General features: G+C 38.9%; 1 protein-coding gene across 1 annotated transcript; it reads left to right on the top strand.

Annotated features, from left to right (window-relative positions):
* Window positions 1-5212: 5212 nt before the first annotated feature.
* Window positions 5213-9484, top strand: LOC144449822 (thyroid transcription factor 1-like). The gene is made up of 3 exons (XM_078140397.1): window positions 5213-5272; window positions 5819-6323; window positions 7333-9484. The coding sequence occupies exons 2-3, from the start codon at window positions 5936-5938 to the stop codon at window positions 8121-8123; spliced, it is 1179 nt and encodes a 392-aa protein (XP_077996523.1). The 5' UTR covers window positions 5213-5272; window positions 5819-5935; the 3' UTR covers window positions 8124-9484.
* The last annotated feature ends 8989 nt before the right edge of the window (window positions 9485-18473 follow it).

The following is an 18473-nucleotide window of genomic DNA, read 5'->3' as shown; positions in this document are numbered from 1 at the left end:
GGGCTAATAAACTAACAGTGTGGGCTGATCCGTTGAAATGAATTTAAAGCAATAATTTCAACACTGCTTTTTTTAGGGTAAATAATATTGTAAAAAGCATAGCAATGTAACTTTTGTTATTTCGTTTTCTATTGACACTGATGGGTAGATATGCTCAAAGTGAATTGAGAATGGAGGTGCGAGTCCCTGGAGGTTTATAAATGTGATAGCGCCCTCAGTCGTGTACACTGTGCAGTGGACAGAAACAATTTAGTAACAATGTTCACCCAAAGCGGCGCTGTTTCGTCACAAATCTCAACCGTACCAGAGATTTACTTCTCTCTGTGTTTAATACGAGCTTACATGTTGACATACGACTTTTCTATAAGGGTAGCTATTTCTTGTTTTCCTGTGTTTTCGACTGACAGAAGCATCATTGCAGTCGAGACCCCTAAGTCACACGTTCTGCTTCAGATGTCGCACTAAATACCCTTTTTAATTTTCCAATTGCGCCCCTGGGGACTTCGCGGCAACTTCAATAATTCATTGGCGCCTAATTTGCTCAGGTGCGAGAGTGAGAAATAATGCCCGCGGCCATCTTCTTTCGGGTAGCAGTGATGAAATCACAAATTCCCACAACTCTTTGCATTACGTATAACTCGCTTACTATTATGTGTTTGCCGCACTTATTCGCTGGCATGGTTTTAGTCGGTCACCAGGTACCAACACGCACTCTCTTGTAATGCCCAAAACCTGGCTTTCCATTCTACTTTCATTAATTCCCCTGCAAGGCTCGATCATTCCCAATTATACAGTAAGAAAATATGCATTTTTGTGGTTTACCGGCACGATAGAACTTTAGGAAAAAATAATCGGAGACACATAAGCTTTGTCTAAAAATAAGGTAGGTTACGAATATAATATATATTGTTCAAAAGTTGTTTTACCATTAATGAAATTATATATTTACTTTTGTTGACACTTTTATAAAGAAATTATTTGCCTCTGCCCTCTTTATATAGGTCCGACCCACTAATTTTATACTTCGCATAGTTAATGGACATTGCCTGAAGCCATCAAATTGATACATTTAGACAGTCAATAAAGTTTTTATTACACGTTCCGAATATTTTGATTTATTTTTGATTTATTTTAAAATGTTTGAAAGTCACAAATGTTCTGTTTTTTGGCAACCAGTTTATTTTTTGTTGCGTAAAACCCATTGTACACTGATACCAAACATTTCCTTGTGCAAAAACAGAATCGCTTTCCCCAAAAAAGTAAGGTCTATTTAAACAGTTTAGGTTTTTAAAACAGCAACGCGGAATAAAGAATGTAAAAAGCACAATAATGTGCACTGAAATTTTAAAATAGTGCCTTGAACATCGTGGAATTTACTCACTGATCGGAAGAACATATTACTGTGACGTTGCCTTGCTGTGTTTGAAGCTTTGATAACAACTCTCGTATATCGTATCTGTCTATGGATTGTGTCACCTAGGGTATACCCCTGCGAGTTAAATGAAATCTCTATATCCAAAGTTAGTGTGTATATAAAGTGTCACAAATTATTGAATGATAAAAAAATGCAATACATTCTTCTATCTATAGTATTTCAAATATAAAAACTGAAAAATGTCAATGAATCTGCTAGTGGCAGAGTGGATATATGTTCTACAAGAAAAAAAAATGGTTCTCCTATTACATCGGGACACATCGACGAAGGTTGGTTACATCATTTCTTCCCAAACAACACCCATCTAGTACGTGTTGTGATATCATTTCTTCCCAATCACCCGTCTATGTGGTGTGACAGCATCATTTTACGCTGTCGAGAATAATGAGATACACGAAAGAGTCAAAAATAAAAATTTGTATTCAAATGGGGAAAATGATTGAAATTTATGTAGGCGTGAAGTTTTTTTTTAAAATTAAACACAATTCTAGTCCGCTCAACCCAATGTTATGTTATTTTTAAAACGTCTAGAAAGGTTTGATATTTGTGTGTGTATTTTCTCTCTCTTGTCAAAGTGTTATTTTTAGCTTAACATTTTCCCCACTTCGTGTTTTAGGTGACAAGGAGTACTCGAACTACATTTAGCCTCTATGTGCATTCAAAGCTGCGTAATGAAACACATTATATGTATGTGTCTGTGTGTTTTTTTCCATATTTGATGATTTCAAACCCTAACATGCGGTATCCATTATTCCGATATAAATCATCCCGAGTATTTAATCACCTTGGAGATTCGCGCCAGTTTTCTTCCGTCGATCGATTGCCTCGTGCGTTCCATCAAATATTCGCCCATCTTATCCAAATCAACATGGATGACAACACTTCAGTTGTGTCTAGGGAGAACCTTTTTAGAAATCCAAATATTGCAGAACATCAAAACGTGTATTAATTCAAAAGAAAATATCGAAGTCGTCTCTGTGCATTTTACTTTAGCGAGTAGACACTCACCCCCACGTGTCTTCACTTTTATCGTCTTTGAATTTTATTTTTATTTTCATGGCCTTTAAGTTGAGTTTTGGCGAAAAATTCAAAACATTCCATTTAATTAAGTGTTGCCTATCTATGGATAAATTGACGAAGAATCCCTTAATGAAGGCTTATGATGTTTTGAAGTGTATTTCGTTGTTATTTTGGAGTGTTTTCTGAAGCTGTAATTGCTCGTTTGAGAGGAGCCGCAAGTGGCTTGCTTTTTGATACGGCTGTCGCGAATACCTTTTCGTTAAAGGTCGCCTCGGAGCACTGTTGCTAAGATGGGGACATGCCCCGCTCGTTATTTCTACAAAAGAAAACAATTTCTACCGACTGTGATACTGGGGAATATTCACTTCTCGTTGTGGCAGCTCGAAATGTCTGTAAATTCCCTATTAATCACGCCTCACAACTTTAAGAGAGTTTCTCAACCGATCTTGAATAAAACGCCCAATCAATATACAGTCCATCTGTGCGTGTGTAGAACAGAGGAACATAACTTTAAGAGAACCCCTCTTTAGTTTTCTTTGTTCAAACTTTCTTCCCTTCATTTTGAAGCCGAGTGCAAGAGTATTTTTTTTCTTCTTCTTCACGTATTGTCGAATGTAGCTCAGGTGTCAGTTGTAGAATGCCCCCATGCTGGGCATGATGCAGTGACTGGTCCTGTCAGTCAAACCCGGAGGAATAATACCGATTGTGTCAAATAAAGCTTGGCATCGACATAACCACGAGGTGGGAAGTACATCTATACACAAGGTGTTGGATAAGAATAGATAGAATAAAAAAGAAACATACACAAGTAAAATTCGTCATGGCTTTTCTTTATTTTTTCCGTCAACAGCTCTCATTGCCTAATTGTTCAGCTATTTGTCTTTACTGAAGCACTGTTAATAGTATTGTTCGTGTTACGTTTTAACACACTGAAAGCTTCCCGCCTTTCACCAATATGCTACTGTTTATTTTCTGTTTTAACTAAATGAGTGCATCTCTAACGTTGAGATAGTTGTCCAAGTGTTTGGTATCTGTATTTGCTTCCGTTCGAGTGTATATGTTTGGTCTCTAAGGTGAACTTCAAACTTCCCACCTCCGTTTTTTTTTTAAATCTTAGCTTGATTGTCGGTCTAAAGTCTAGCCTAGCAAGGTGATCGATTTTCATAACCGCAATAAATTTCACAGCCTATATATTTTAATATGTACATTCTGGTTGACACGCTTCACGGATTTCACTGTCATTCAGTACACTCATGTCGAACAGACACAGTCGTTATTCTGCAATCAACTTTGATTTCCAACTACACCAATAGGTACAAACATTTGAACTATGTAAATGAATTATCTTTTACTCGATTCTTAAATTCAAATCCGTTTTATCCCTCTTCCAAAATGTGACTGGTTCGCCAGAGCGTAGTATTTCGAACTGATATAGCAATGCTACACATCACACGCTGTATCTGACGTTCATTGACACTATTCGAATTTTGAGATCGTAATTTTCCATTTCTGTCGTTTGTATGGTCACCTTTACACGTATATTACCTCAAATAAAAAAAATCGTGTAGAATGTCATGGACATATGTTTTTTCGCACTACAGGGTAAGATTGATGGCTTGCGTAAATATCTAGAGTAAAGATTTGCTCTCGGTTCGTCGATCAAACAGTTTTAGTTACAGCACGTACCAGCTGAAAAAAAAACGGCGAGTATAACACATACGTATACGCTACAGGTTACCTCCTACGGTCTTAAAAATGTTTAGAGTGATATGGTGCGAATTTTTGGATCGCGAGTTTTAGAAATTGACAAACTAGCTCACAATACAACCGTTTAAGCCATTCACACCACCATTAGCGTGTACACAAAAAGTGTGACTAGGCTGCTCATAAATATTAACCAACTTTTCGTGATAATTGACGTTATCTTTTCAGAGTTGTAAACAAAGAAATTAGTACTGAATCGCTCGCTGATTAAAACAACTCATTGCTTCTAATTATCCCTCTCGATCGATCTAACACCTTTCGACACCATTCTTAACACTTTCTCTCCTTTCATAGTTTTTTTTTCCGTTTCTAGAGTGGTTTCATCGGAACTTTCTCCTCGTATTTTTCCATCCTTACCACTTGTTATCTTTCCACTGGATAATACATATATTAAGCAAAACGAATCATGAATTACATCATTTATTGAAGTTGAAGCTCTCGGATAAACTTCAGATAGTGTAATTTCTTGCCCCATTTGTTTTTATGAATAGAACGATGATTCGAATTGGTTTCTCCGGACAACAACAATCAGTTCTCTTTACGCGGAATTAGCTATAGTCACGTGTGTACTAACTTGTAAATTCGGGGCTGCTTGCGACTATACGGAAAACCACTCAGAAGAGACCCTCTTTCTACCCCAATCATAAAGACCCTAATTCCTCTTTAAACGCCTTTTGAAGGGGCTCGGCAAATGTAAACCCGACAAAAACATCTCGACTAAATGCTTTACTTTGCAAGGCGACGAGATGAATCCGTATTGTCTTCTATTGTTTCGCCCACTACGCACTAAACGGGGCTGTCAATAGAAATTAACAAATTACATAGGTTCCAAAGTAAGATTGACGTGTATGTAGATCTAATATACATATGAGTTTCACTTAATCAACTGTGTCTTGGCTCGAGAGAGCTAATGTAGGGGTCCGTTCAGAGAAGAGCTTCTGGTAAAACTGTGCGGAGAGCCACTCTAGTAGTAGCAACCATGGTGTCGATTCTTGACCCACTTTGGAGAACGTCTTTACAGGGTATGGAACTGTACGAGTGCAGCCTGCAGAGGTATGTGTCACCGTTCTCTATTCATCTTTTAACTTCTCTCGCTTCTGTTTTGTACTGTTTGAATACAGCAATTCAAAGTTTCACACCTCGGCCATACAATTGACAAATTACGCCATGATTGGGCAGTTTTCCTGGGGGTTTCTCTATAATGGAGCTTCCATTGATAGCCCATTGTGGAAAAAAGCAAGGAACATTTGGACTGAAAAAAAATGCTTTCGAATGGATAAAAACTATGAAGTACGGAGGCACGCCCCGCCAACTTAAAGAAAGGTGCATCCACATGAAAAATTAATGTGGTCGAACTGTCAACGCACGAAATCATTATCCCCACCGTAATTGATTCTTGTGTCAAATATGTCAACCCCTTGCTTTTCTCCAATCAATGGGCTTTCATTCATGTCAAACAGACTACTTGGTACTTGAGTAATGGAGCCACGCCTCCCATCTAGTTAGACCCCCACTATAAGCCAACGCCGGGCTAAGTTGTGTGACTGGTTTGCGTATCCCAGCATGCAACGTGATCATATTCATTACATGCATTCACAGATACGTAGAGCCAGCCCACACACAACTCCTAGCACACACAAAAAAGGGGAAGAGCTGAGCTAACATAACAGCCGCCTTGATCCGTTCGGCAAATTTACCTGAGCCTGCGACCACGTCATGTCGCTGAGCCCTAAACAAACCACACCGTTCTCAGTGACAGATATATTGAACACGATGGAAGAGACTTATAAGAAACCCATGTTCCAGCTGGACGAACATTACAAGAAACCAATGTTGGAACCTAACGCTAACATTTCTGCCATGACCGGCGCTACCACTTACAGATCACCACAAGTCCAGGCTTCTCAGCAGATGCAGCATTCTTCCATGAACGTAACTCCAGTAACTTCACCCTACCACATGCACGTACCGCAACTGTCACATCCACCAATTGCCAACTACTGCAATGGCTCGGTCAGCGATCTGTCTCACTATAACGTTAACGACCATGTACGACCGACATCAAGCAGTTGGTATGGACCCAATCCGGATCCCCGCTTCTCTAGTAAGTATGCTTAAAATGAAGGATATTTCCGTATACTTAACTCCAACGTGATTACCAATACACCTGATTTATGTAACTCGTTCAGCTCCTCGTCTTCAACCTCTCCATTTTCTACCTACATCCATATCTCTCTGCACTTCAAAATTTGAAGCACAATTTTGAGTCAGATCATTCCTGTTACAGACAGGCCTATCGAATTCACCTATCTTGAAGTGGAGAGACTTACAAGAGCACGGAAAATGGCTCGTCTCTACGCGTAATTTCAATTCTTACTTGATTGAGAGAGAGAGCTTTGTTGATTGTACCCAACGTTGAGAGGTTTATCTTATCATTGCTGCCTGGTCTACTCATTAGATCATCTAACACTTCAAATTGAAGTCCAATAATTCATTTTTCGTTGAGAAAAATAGAGAGTCGGGGTGTCCCCATGCATTCAGAGTATTCGTTGACAAAGGACGGCGTTTAGTTAGAACAGCCAGCCCTATCGGCATAATAATATAGAGAATCGCTTGAAGCTGTAATGGCATTAGCTCGCCGTATTTCGTAGCCCTCGTCATTGCAAAAAAAGCGTTCCCCCATTCACAAATCACTCGTTGTAAACACTCGTCGATGAATTTCCCTCTTGCTAGCTGTAGAGGGTTTTTTGTTTTGTTGAATACTTCCCAAACAAAGGTCAACACTTGAGTATGAAGCCCTTGTACGGCATGTGTGATGCGATAACGTGCATGCATGGATATCATCACCAAAACCTCATTGTCCCTCTATGTAGAGTTCAAACTTTAATGACATGACACGCCGACTAAAAAAGTAAACACACTCATGGCCCAAGAATCACATAAATCTAGCTGAATTTATCAATTTTGTTGGAAGTCTAGACTCGAAATAAGTAGGATGCTGTAATTAAAGGACGAACGTCTTTCATTTAGGTAGTTTGTTATTGTACGTTGTATGCTCCTGATTGCAATGTGATCAAACGCTATTAATTGTTTCGTTTAAATCCCGTTTGTAGTATCGCGGTTAATGGGTCCGACGGCAGCAACTATGAACATGAACATGCCTTCTTTCGGTATGGATCACAAACCAATGTTACCGACAGTACAACGGCGGAAAAGGAGAGTGTTGTTTTCACAGGCCCAAGTGTATGAACTCGAGCGACGATTCAAGCAACAGAAGTATTTGTCTGCACCTGAGAGGGAACATCTTGCTAGCCTGATTAATCTCACGCCAACACAGGTGAAAATATGGTTTCAAAATCACCGCTACAAAATGAAACGACAGCAAAAAGATAGGACCATGCAAGAACAGAACAATGTGTCGCATCAATCTCCCCGCCGAGTTGCCGTTCCCGTACTGGTAAAAGACGGTAAGCCGTGCAGCGGCTCGAGTAACGGGAACGGAAACGGGCAGCAGCAGCAAGGACAGCAGCAAGCACAGTCAACGGCACAGCCGCAACAGCAGCAGCAACAACAGCAGCAAACACAACCGAATTTAAGCACCACTTCTACGCTGAACAACACCACCGTTAACGCCGCTAGCAATGTCAACAGCACGTCAAACAACCCAAATCCCACCACCAACAACACCAGTAGTATACCCGGAATCTCAACCACCACGCAACAACAACAACAACAACAACATCAACAACAACATCAACAACACCAACAACACACCGGTCAGGACTTATCGAACATTGTTACAACATCCCAAATGAACAGTATGAACAGTATGAATTCCTACAATGCTATGAACGGCAATAATAACATGGCATCACCGTTTTTAATTCAAGGAAGGACCTGGTGAGACTCTCCCCTTTTTCCCAGAAAGTTGCATGTCAAGGGGAAAAAACTACTGAAAAAATAACTTGCTGTATTACAGCATGACATAGTTACTTAAAGGTTTTTGGACCTGATATGACTAAAAGTGAGTGGCCACCAAGCTAAACGACTTATGTGCATGAATTGTAACAAGACGAGACAGACACAGACTGTAAAGTGACCGTTTTGTTGCCTTTCCGTTGTTGCTGGAATACATTTTTTATTCAATGTAAGACTTGGCCAGAAAAAAATATCCACAAAACTCAATCCACAACACAACACAACAACAACAACTACTACTACTGTACTTAAAAGAGAAGCCTGTGTCGGATCAGCTCCCATTTCGGTTAGTATTGATTCTCTATTTGTGTATACACTTTTGGGGACTGCACCTCCGCCATGCCACCATGTTGGAACGGAAGAGACGTACTTACTTATTCTTGACATTGATCGTTAGTTTATCACGGACTTTGACATTACTTGTTTTTGAAAAGTGTATAAGAAACCATGCAGGGAAATAATGAAACTGTAGAACCAATTTATTTTTCCTGTGCAAAGCAATATCAACAAAAAAGGAAGAAAAAGGAAAAGTCATGTCTTTGACACGTTTATGTTGTTATACAGGATATTTTCTATAGAGTTATTCGTGTTGTCGTTCTGTAACGTCAGTGATAACAAAACATTGTTTTATATAATTGTGGAAAAAAAAGTTTTTGAACAAGACGTATCACAGATATTATACCAAAAGAAAGAGAAAGCCCTTAAGTTATGACAATACGTTCACATACTTTTCTCTATGGCTGCTAGCAAAGTTCGACTCTGTCACACTCATTCTTACGTCGGTGTTGCATAGACTTTATAAGTTAACATGGATGTTTATTCCGATTATATAGAGCCTATCTTAGGTGGCAAAATATTATATTTTTGGCTGTTAAAATTTGTGTTTTTATTGCATTTAGTATTTTCGTCAGTTGTCCTCGCCGTGCACTTGCCGGTACAAAGAGGACCTCCAAGGCCTCTGTGCAGTCACCTTGTAGTCGATCCTTCAATGTTTTCTTCCTGTGACACCTTAGTACGTATAATAATTGTTGTTATAATAGTGAACTAGTTCGTCAAGTCCTATGTGAAGTTCCTGCGAAAAAAAAAATTACTGAAATTCAAAAAAGTATTTATAAGTGTACCTCTTTCAGTCGGACTATATACATATTCAGTATAAACAAAATGTTGTTATGTTCGGGGTTCCGACTAAATTATTATCGTACAATGTGTATTCTCGAGGTTTCTTTCTGATCAATATTCCAATGGATAATATAGATAGTATTTTCAATAAATTGTTCCAGCCGCTAGAGGTCAAACCAATATCGTTTGCTGTATCTGAGCTCCTTTGTCATTTTGTATGTACCCTCCATGCCAAGACAGGCTGACCCTTCAGTTCGTCACCAGCCAGGCACACCTGAGACATGACTGTTATCTACTCGAGTCATGTTGTGTCCCCACCCTGCAAACATTTTGACAGGCCGTGTTTGTCTATTCGCCCAAACGGTTTCCAAATGTAAACAACATTGTTTCTCATAAAAATCTGTGGCTCCAAAGTCAGATCATGAGCTTATCATAGTGTGACCGGGTCCTGAGGTGACTGGCCTAAATTTTTGGGGTTGGGCTTATCGTAGATGAGTGTTTGGAGATGGACCCCGTAGCAGTTCTAGTCGTCGTCTGCTATCAGTGGTGGATGTACTCAAAATGACCGTCATTTTGACGGAGCCCATCAAACGGGAGGTGTAAATTACTTCAAACTAAAAACCTTGCATACAAGGCTAACTTATTGCTTTCATTGCCGACTTATTACGGCCATTTTACTGTGCCAATATTTTAAATCTAAAATATTTAAGCAGTCATAGCAACTGGCGTTTATCGGGTTGTTATTTGTGTTCAGTCAGTTTTGCTGGCTCCTATGTTCTCTTCGACTACTAGCTCGTACACACTCTGGCCAATGTACTTTAGGGTGTTACTTGTAGGCACGCAACTGACCATCACACTCAGTCAGTGCTATGTTATCGTGAAATACATCGCACGCTCCTGCACTAATCCTCAATGCTTTCCATCAGCGTAGTATTTTTACAAACATTCCATATTGTTTATTTTACAATCGCTCTAAGCCGGATTTAATATCTCACCCATTAGTTTACTTTACTCTTATTTCATTTTCTGGATCAATTTTGACCACAAATCTGTGTCCTAATATTTAGATTATATGTTGACAGTTATTTTAATCGTCTTCGCAGCTCGTCTTATATGTATATGTATGTGTGTATATATATATTATATGTATGCATATATATCCATACACATTGCGCTGGACATGCACTTTTTCGTGGACGACTGGTAACATAAACCAGTTGTAGTAATAATGTAATGGCCATGATTTTTCCCTCACTATCAAAGTTTAAACACCTTCGCAACTTCGACAAGCCAAAATTATCTAAATTGAATCAATAAGACATTAAGAATTGATTTTCCTCACCAAACATAAAACATTATAATGTTTGATGGAACGTGAAAGGATGTTGTTTGCTGTTCAGTGGCATGGCGTGTTTAGAGTTGCTAAATACAACAGTAGAGATGATAGAGACGACTACCGTACGTACAAACACAGCACTACGTCCACGCATATACAACACGAAATAACACGGCCTTTATTACCTTATTATAGTTTTACTGGCGATTTTATTTCATGATATTTAAACTCGATAGGAGAAGAGACTGACGAAGTCACCTGTAATCGATGGTGTTGTCTTTATTTCGTTGATGAAATCCGACCCTCTCACAGTGACAGCCCTTGTCATTAACTATTGTACAATAACGCTCCCTTTTTGTCTCACTCTCTCCCCTGCTATACGTTTCCCTTCTCTCGTTTGTGTTTCGCCAATATTTGGTTCTTCGGGGTTAGTTCCAGGAGTGTTAACACCCATTCTAGTGATTACGATGCATGATTAACATCCCATGCAGTTTATAAGGCACATTTTGGAAAGGTTTATTGAGAAATCTGCGAATCTGAGATTTTGTCGATTCGGAAAAAAAGGCTTGAAACCGCGAGATGTGGCAGCAATGGCGACCATGTCCAAATTAATCCTATAGAAAATTAGCACGATAAATACAGTCGGTGTCGCTTTCTATCGAAAATGGCAGAACTCACATCTACCGAACAGTAAAACACACAGTCTTCTTTAAATTTCAACCATCGATTGAATTTTTTTAAATAATTAATGTTTTCATAGTTGGACAAGATTGACTCCAGAGTTTGTCATTGTGTAGAACACATGGTAAATTGAACGTGATCATACCGTTACATGTATCAAGAACCACCACGTAGTAGTTCCAGGCTGTATCTCCCTTCACTTCAATTTCCATTTTAAAACTCCTAAAGACATTAATCAATTCCTTTCTTGAATTCAGAAAATGAAAATTAAGATTTGATGTTTTAAAAAAAATCAGAATTCACAATATGAAGTATTACATAATTCTTCCTTTTTCCGTTTCACTCGATTGATCTAGCTAAGTGTGTGGTATCAATTTGTCCATGCCGTTAGAATGTTACAAAATGATGAACATTTTTTTTTCATTTATTTTTGCAGTATGTTAGACATCGTGCGGTATTTTTTGCTACATTTAAACTCAAATCAGGATCTGTTTTTGACCCCAGTGAGTTCATCTAACTGTTTATGTATTCGTTGTCAAATTTGCTCAGATCAGTTGGTAACATGTTCATTTCCAGACCGGTGACTTTTCATTTCTACGTGTCTATTCTTCTATCGCCTTTAACTAAAAAAAGATCGATAGTGTGTATTGTTTTAGACGACCAGTGAAAGAAAAAAACTCATCGAGTCGGTTCTCATAGCTGAAGGATGCAGACTACGACGATTTACTCTTGGCCTTCCCTGGCATTGTACGGTGGCGACACTGAAAACTTGCATAGCTTCCTTTTCACTTTGCTTCATTAATATTTGACCAGACGATGCCCAGAGTCTTATTTAAAATTGTATGAACAGATGACATTTGCCACTCTTTAGAAATGCAGTGATTTAATGCTGCAAGAACGGACACAAGACAACAAGGCCACTGACTTGAATCGTCAAAGAACAGTTAAAACTCACGAAATTGTTATGGAACGAAACGTAGTCAGTCATTGAATGCAAACTCTCAAATATTATTTACACTTTGAAATTGTCTGCTTTCGTTTTTTTTAACGTGGCTTGAGGTGAAATTCATTTGTGTTGACGAAGAGAATATGCTTTCTGCCTATTTGTACGAAAAATCGTCATTTGTCGATAAAAGGCAATCTTCATATACTTCGGGTCGTTTCATTGATTTCAAAGTTTGAAGCAATGTACAAGAGCGATACGATACACCCTTCAGGCACTCTGCGAAACGTGCTATTTGTGATATTTTTTGGTACGTTCACCCAAATTTCTTTTGAAAAAATACACGAAAGTGAGAAATGGTGGTGAAAGACAGTATCCTTTCTGTGATGGGTCTTTACAAGAGGCAAAAATGTTTCCAAAAATGTGAGCAGAATATGAGAGGAAAATATGGCAATGCGACTGAGACGTTGTGAAGTTGATTCGGCAATGGAAAACCTTGTCCCCATCCAATCAAAACTGGTCCACCCTGACGTTGTTGCTAGAAGAGATGACCTCTGTTTTCATATTCATTATTGCTTTGTCGTCTTCTTGAAATGTTCATGATTTTTCCCTATCGAGTTCTCGTTGCGTGTCAACTTTATAACAGAATCTAAATTGTGAATCAATAAAGTGACGCGATTTGATTGCGGATGATACCCGTGTTGATATTTATCCACTGTATACATCTATTTTCCTTGAAATGCGATACTCGTACACAACGACACGTCGAGCGTGTGTCCTGTTTTCCCAACAAGAAATTCACTAATGTCCGTTTCTTTTTGCTTCGACTTTGCCTTGCATACACAATATATTGGTTTCGATTGGTTTCGCAGAAAAAAGGGGTTTTCAGGGATTTTTTATGTAGGGTATTGCAGAGCAGGTTCTAATGAATTGTTTTCAGGGTTGATTTCCACAAACCTAACGATGAGGGAAACGTCTTATTTTGGGTCCTTTTAATTGTGAATAACTGGTCGTCGAAGCGTTCTACATCACTGCAAATACAGCTACGCCAACAGTACACAAATCGCTTCAAAAACAAGACATGCCATGGATGAATAAAAAGTGAAGTGGTTTCCTTCAAAAACGGACAAACCCGAGTAGGGTACAGTTTCTCTCAAACACGATTTAACGTCTTTTCAAAATACGACACTCGCACTGTATCCGCTCGAGGTGAGAGCATGTCTGTGTGTATGTATGCATGCATGTTCAGGGGGTGTTTCTCAATTTAAGGCCAGATTTCCTGTTTTACATGACATTAATGCCCGTCTATACCTTGCCTAAGTGCGCTTCTAACCTCACAACGAAATCTAGTAACTTAAAAAAAATGGTATTCATATGTATAAACAATAGAATTTATTCACTTATCACCAAAGCCTTCAATGTTGAAGTTTTTTAACGTTCACAGATTTGGCCACAAGTCCGTGTTAACTACCAGGGCGGGGTTTCAACGCCTAGGGGTTACGATTGTAACACCGCCGGTTTCAAGCGATTCCACCACACAAAGCAAAAATCCTATTTTGTTTAATGTTTGCAACTCCTTGCAAGCCTTGAAATGTGGTTACAGACACGTAAAATATTGATCACTCGCTAGACTCATTAATGCCATAGACATAGATAGAGGATATGTTTATACTTGGAAAGTCAAATTTCATGTACTTTGTATGGTTAATTAATCCCCCAAAAAATAGCCAGCGATTGAAATGTTCGATGATTAAAAGACCCTACTTGGACAACTCATGGAGATTCCTTTCCTCTAGCCATCATTGTACAATACGCCAGTAACACTTGCGGTTTTTTTTTTTCATTTTAAATGTAGGCACTGAACAATCGGTATTAAGGTATCTCTAAATTGGCATACGACTCGAAATAATCATTCGATTCGAAAACCCGAAGACAGTTCAGTATACAGAGAATTGGTAACTGAGAATTTGACACGATAAACATTTAAAAGCAAACTACTTCTTCACATGCTGAAAGTACTCAAGACACAGACTCTCTCGAGAGAAAATGAGAGACTAGCGAATCATGCATGATCCAATAAAAATGAAGATATAGGAATATCTATAAATATCATATCGATATTTTGAAGTTTTTACCGATTAGTATTTGAAGTGAAGTTGTAGTCTCCGTCTGATTGTATTGAAACTCGAAACCGTCATGGTATTTTGGTGTAACGAACTCGCCACTGTAATCATTTATTTAAAGGCATATATCTCACATCCCAATTTACACTTACAAACATTGTTCACTGAAATTGAACCAATATCAAAATATGTGATCACAAACTGGTGTTTGTTTCACCTTTTCTTATCTGCAGCGAAAAGGTGGCAAAGAATGCAATCCTCATCTCGATAAGATTCCAACGTTATAGTCGCTGTAAACAACCATATATCAAAATAATTTGGGCCTTGCAATGACTTTGATGACGTTTACGGTTCGTGTCGGTGGGATTGTGCCTTTTAATTGGCTCATTACGGGAGTCGTATTTTAAATCGTTAATAACCAAGTGCTGCTTTCCTTTATTTGTGTGGTTTAACATTAGTTACCTTCGCTTACCTTCACTTTCCTTTTATTTTCGTGTTGGGTATCTTAATATTTTTTGTTGTGGTGCTGTCTGCAACTCCTGTGGATCTCACACCGTAAAGGGTGGCATTTTGAAGTTCAAAGTCACGGTAAAAGGAATGTGTACGAAATGAGAATATTTGAATGCGAGACTAGGTAAATCCGTTGAAGTGAGGTCACAACACATCAAATTCAGAATGCTGTAGTCATGAATAGACGACTGGTACTCAACATCTGATCTTAGTACTTTATCTATGCTTTCACCCATTTCCCCTTTCTTGTGCACGAGATCAAAACACCAACATTGTTGTGAGATTTTCTCATTTGATATTTTGACATTTTATTTTCTTTTATTTGGCCGCGGGGTCTGGAGAATGTTTTGCCCACTACTACTATTTAACATCAAACGACGTTGATCTTCAAATGAATGTCAACCCTGTAATGAGTGGTATTAGAAATCGTAGCATTGTTGCACAGTCTTTTTGTTAGTTTGACTGAGCCTACACTTTCAACATTGTGCAGTTTCTCAAGGTGTGTTTTCAAAAGAAATCCTGCGAAAAAGGGGCCGGGTCTGCATCTGGCTTAAGCAAGTAAGCCGCCTTAAGTCAGCGGGAGGAGGGCAGTGAAAGTAAACCAACAAAAGGGAAGTGTCACTTCAGCAAGCACGATTTGCGTGCCTAATTAGACCTTCATAGCATGCCAGTCGTATTATTTACGGTTATTTCGGACAACATAAAACAGGATCTGATCAAATTTTGTGTACTACAAAAAATATATAGGCTTAAGGAAGAAAAATGACTTTGACGGAGCCAGGTTGCACGGCATCGCTCACAGGTGAGTTTCAGCTGAGAAATCCGTGTTTTGAAAGACAGCAGGGTCTGGGAGAGCGTAGACCAGTCAACGACCTTCCCAAGTATACATTGCGTTCTTTACAACTGAAAATATTGTATGAAGTACTTCATGGAGATCACTGTGTTGTAATGACCCACCACCAAGTATTAATGCTAACAAACTACATGAACTACGCTTGACATCTTTGAAAAGCAATCGACCTGCACTAAACGAGCTCTCGATGGAAGCTGGACGAGTTCATAGCGGGACATCTAACAACACGCCGAAGTTTCCGGATGTTTTTGTCTCCAGGTGATAGCTGACAGTCCCGTTATTTGTTTTAGAATTTTTCTGCGTACCTGAGGTAGAATTATGAGCACATTAGTCACTGAGTGTTTTAGTATCGCCATAGACAATTACAACAATTTTGACGAAATGTTATTACGAATAGGTAGAAAGGGAATGTTGAATCTCGCACCTCTGACGTATATGTCACATGACAAATCTCTCCAAATCGAGGCTGTTAGATGTTCACGAACAGTACAAGTCAATTTAGGATATCTCAATTCAATTTTTTCTCAAAAGAAACTTTTTTGGCTTATTCTGCGGCACTTTTAGCTGTGCCGAAAAGTGAAAGGAGCAGACAACAAACCAGCTACCGCCGTGTATAGCACTCTGTCTACTCATGTCACCTGATCTTAGTGGTATCAATACACGTTATTGTCAGGCCAGCACACAGTCTCATTGGACTAGCCCCGCACATGGTAAAGCGATCTCCACCGATTATCGACATAATTTCCCTTTCCTTATTTTGTGGTATCACTCGCATATCGGCTTCTTTCACTTTCTTCATGTCTGGTTTTATATATACGACTGAATACGACATCTACATGGTTTCTAAATAATTCTGGACTCGATGGTGCAAAGCACACATAAACACTGATGCTTTGAATTCGTTACTTTATAATATTATATATATACAGTATAAGATGTTAGGCTTTTTGAACGTTTATTGCGATAATTCGTGTAAGGGTTACAATTCAACAATTTTTAGTAGGAGTAAATTATGCTTGCGATGGAAATGCAGTAAAAAATATAATGTGAAGCTATTATGGATATTAAAACACACGTGGGGACTTAACCCTGCTCACTGCTGACATGATGATCTCATAACTTCTCTTTGTCGCAAACGATGAATAATTAATTTGATACAAACACGTTTGTAAGTTTCACGGATGTCAGTTTCAATACGGTAATGTGCAGAGTGTCTGTTAAGTAGACCGTTTATACTGTTCCACGCGAGGCGCTGATAAGACAAAGGGAAGACCTATCACACGTGTGAGTTAGACGATAAACACTGTGTCGGTCGATGAAGGGCTCTTGGACGCCTTTTTGAGGGGGATACCAATTGCAAAATAACATAACAACTGTCAGTCATCAGCGGAACGTAGTTAGAAAACTCGAAAGATAAGATACGTGAAAGAATTCAATTGTTTCCATTCTGGGTACATCAGATAAACCACAGGTACGTGTCTTAGTGGGATGGGCGCAAGACAAACTTGTCCCTTTATCAATTGACACAGTTTTATCTTATCACGGTGTCATCGTAATTCCTTACCCAACAAATCACACATGGATTTTAATGCTTTTCAGTTTTTACATCATATTGTATGCATGCCTGACGAATGTAGAATTAACACACAATTTAGCACGACATTAAGGGAAGATTTTTGATATTAGAGCGAAACCATAGATCCGAAATGCCCTAGCAGCTGGATAGAATAATTTATTTCGTTTACTCAGTGTGTTAATTATTCGTAATTTTTCGGCGTGAAATCGGTACACGCGTTAAAAGGAATGTGTAAGCGGAACGATAATGTACCATCGTACAATTGAGCCACATGCATTAACCACGAACACTAGGGAAGCGGGACTTGTTTAAGTGCGATAGGTTTCGATACACTTTGGAGAACACTTTTTTTCTTGACAAAAGCGAAAAACAGTCCACCCGTAGAACAAACAAAAACATGTCAATGACTACAATAACACAGGACACATGTTCGCGAAATTATATTTGGAAACAATGTGTATATTGACATATCATGGGACGGGCTTCCCCTTCTATGTCCTGTCAACATAGTGCGGGCTGACAAATAGCATGTTTTGGCAATAAACTAAGTAAACCTTATTCTGACAGTTTGGCAGTCTTTTTGTCTTCATTCTTAAAATCACGAAATATGTTGTCGTATTTTAGGGTGAGTATTTGTAAACCAATTAATAATGGAAGAACAGCAAAAAGAGCCGATGGTCGGCAGTACGACAATGAGGTCCGCCTGAGAATTGCTTTTGTTCGTTCACAATGATATAATAGGTTGCTTCACAACTTAATCGGTAAATTAGTAAATAATTAATTACATCTGCTGCGAAATCGTGTTTTTCTGGCCTTCTCTGGAAGTTGTAGACCCATAACTGTTAGTTTGGCCGTTATGTTTGGTTTGCCAGAGCATTATCAAAATGCGCCAACTCAGTGGAGCCAGACCAAATTGTCGTCACTCTAATGTTGGAGCCTCTATCAATGGACCACAGCTATTACTGATTACCCATAAGTTAAAGGTTGTGTACGCTCACTGCAGACTAACCACACCAAAATGGTATTCATTTACTTGCCTCAGACACGTTTTCGTTTTCAGTGTTTGTTAGTATATTACTACGGTCAATAGCAATGTTTGCTGAGTAAATTTGCCCGGGTTTGTGCCGTTCACAAC

The sequence above is a fragment of the Glandiceps talaboti genome, chromosome 2, assembly GCF_964340395.1.
Source record: "Glandiceps talaboti chromosome 2, keGlaTala1.1, whole genome shotgun sequence".
Lineage (NCBI taxonomy): Eukaryota > Metazoa > Hemichordata > Enteropneusta > Spengelidae > Glandiceps > Glandiceps talaboti.
This window is presented reverse-complemented; position numbering and strand designations above follow the sequence as displayed.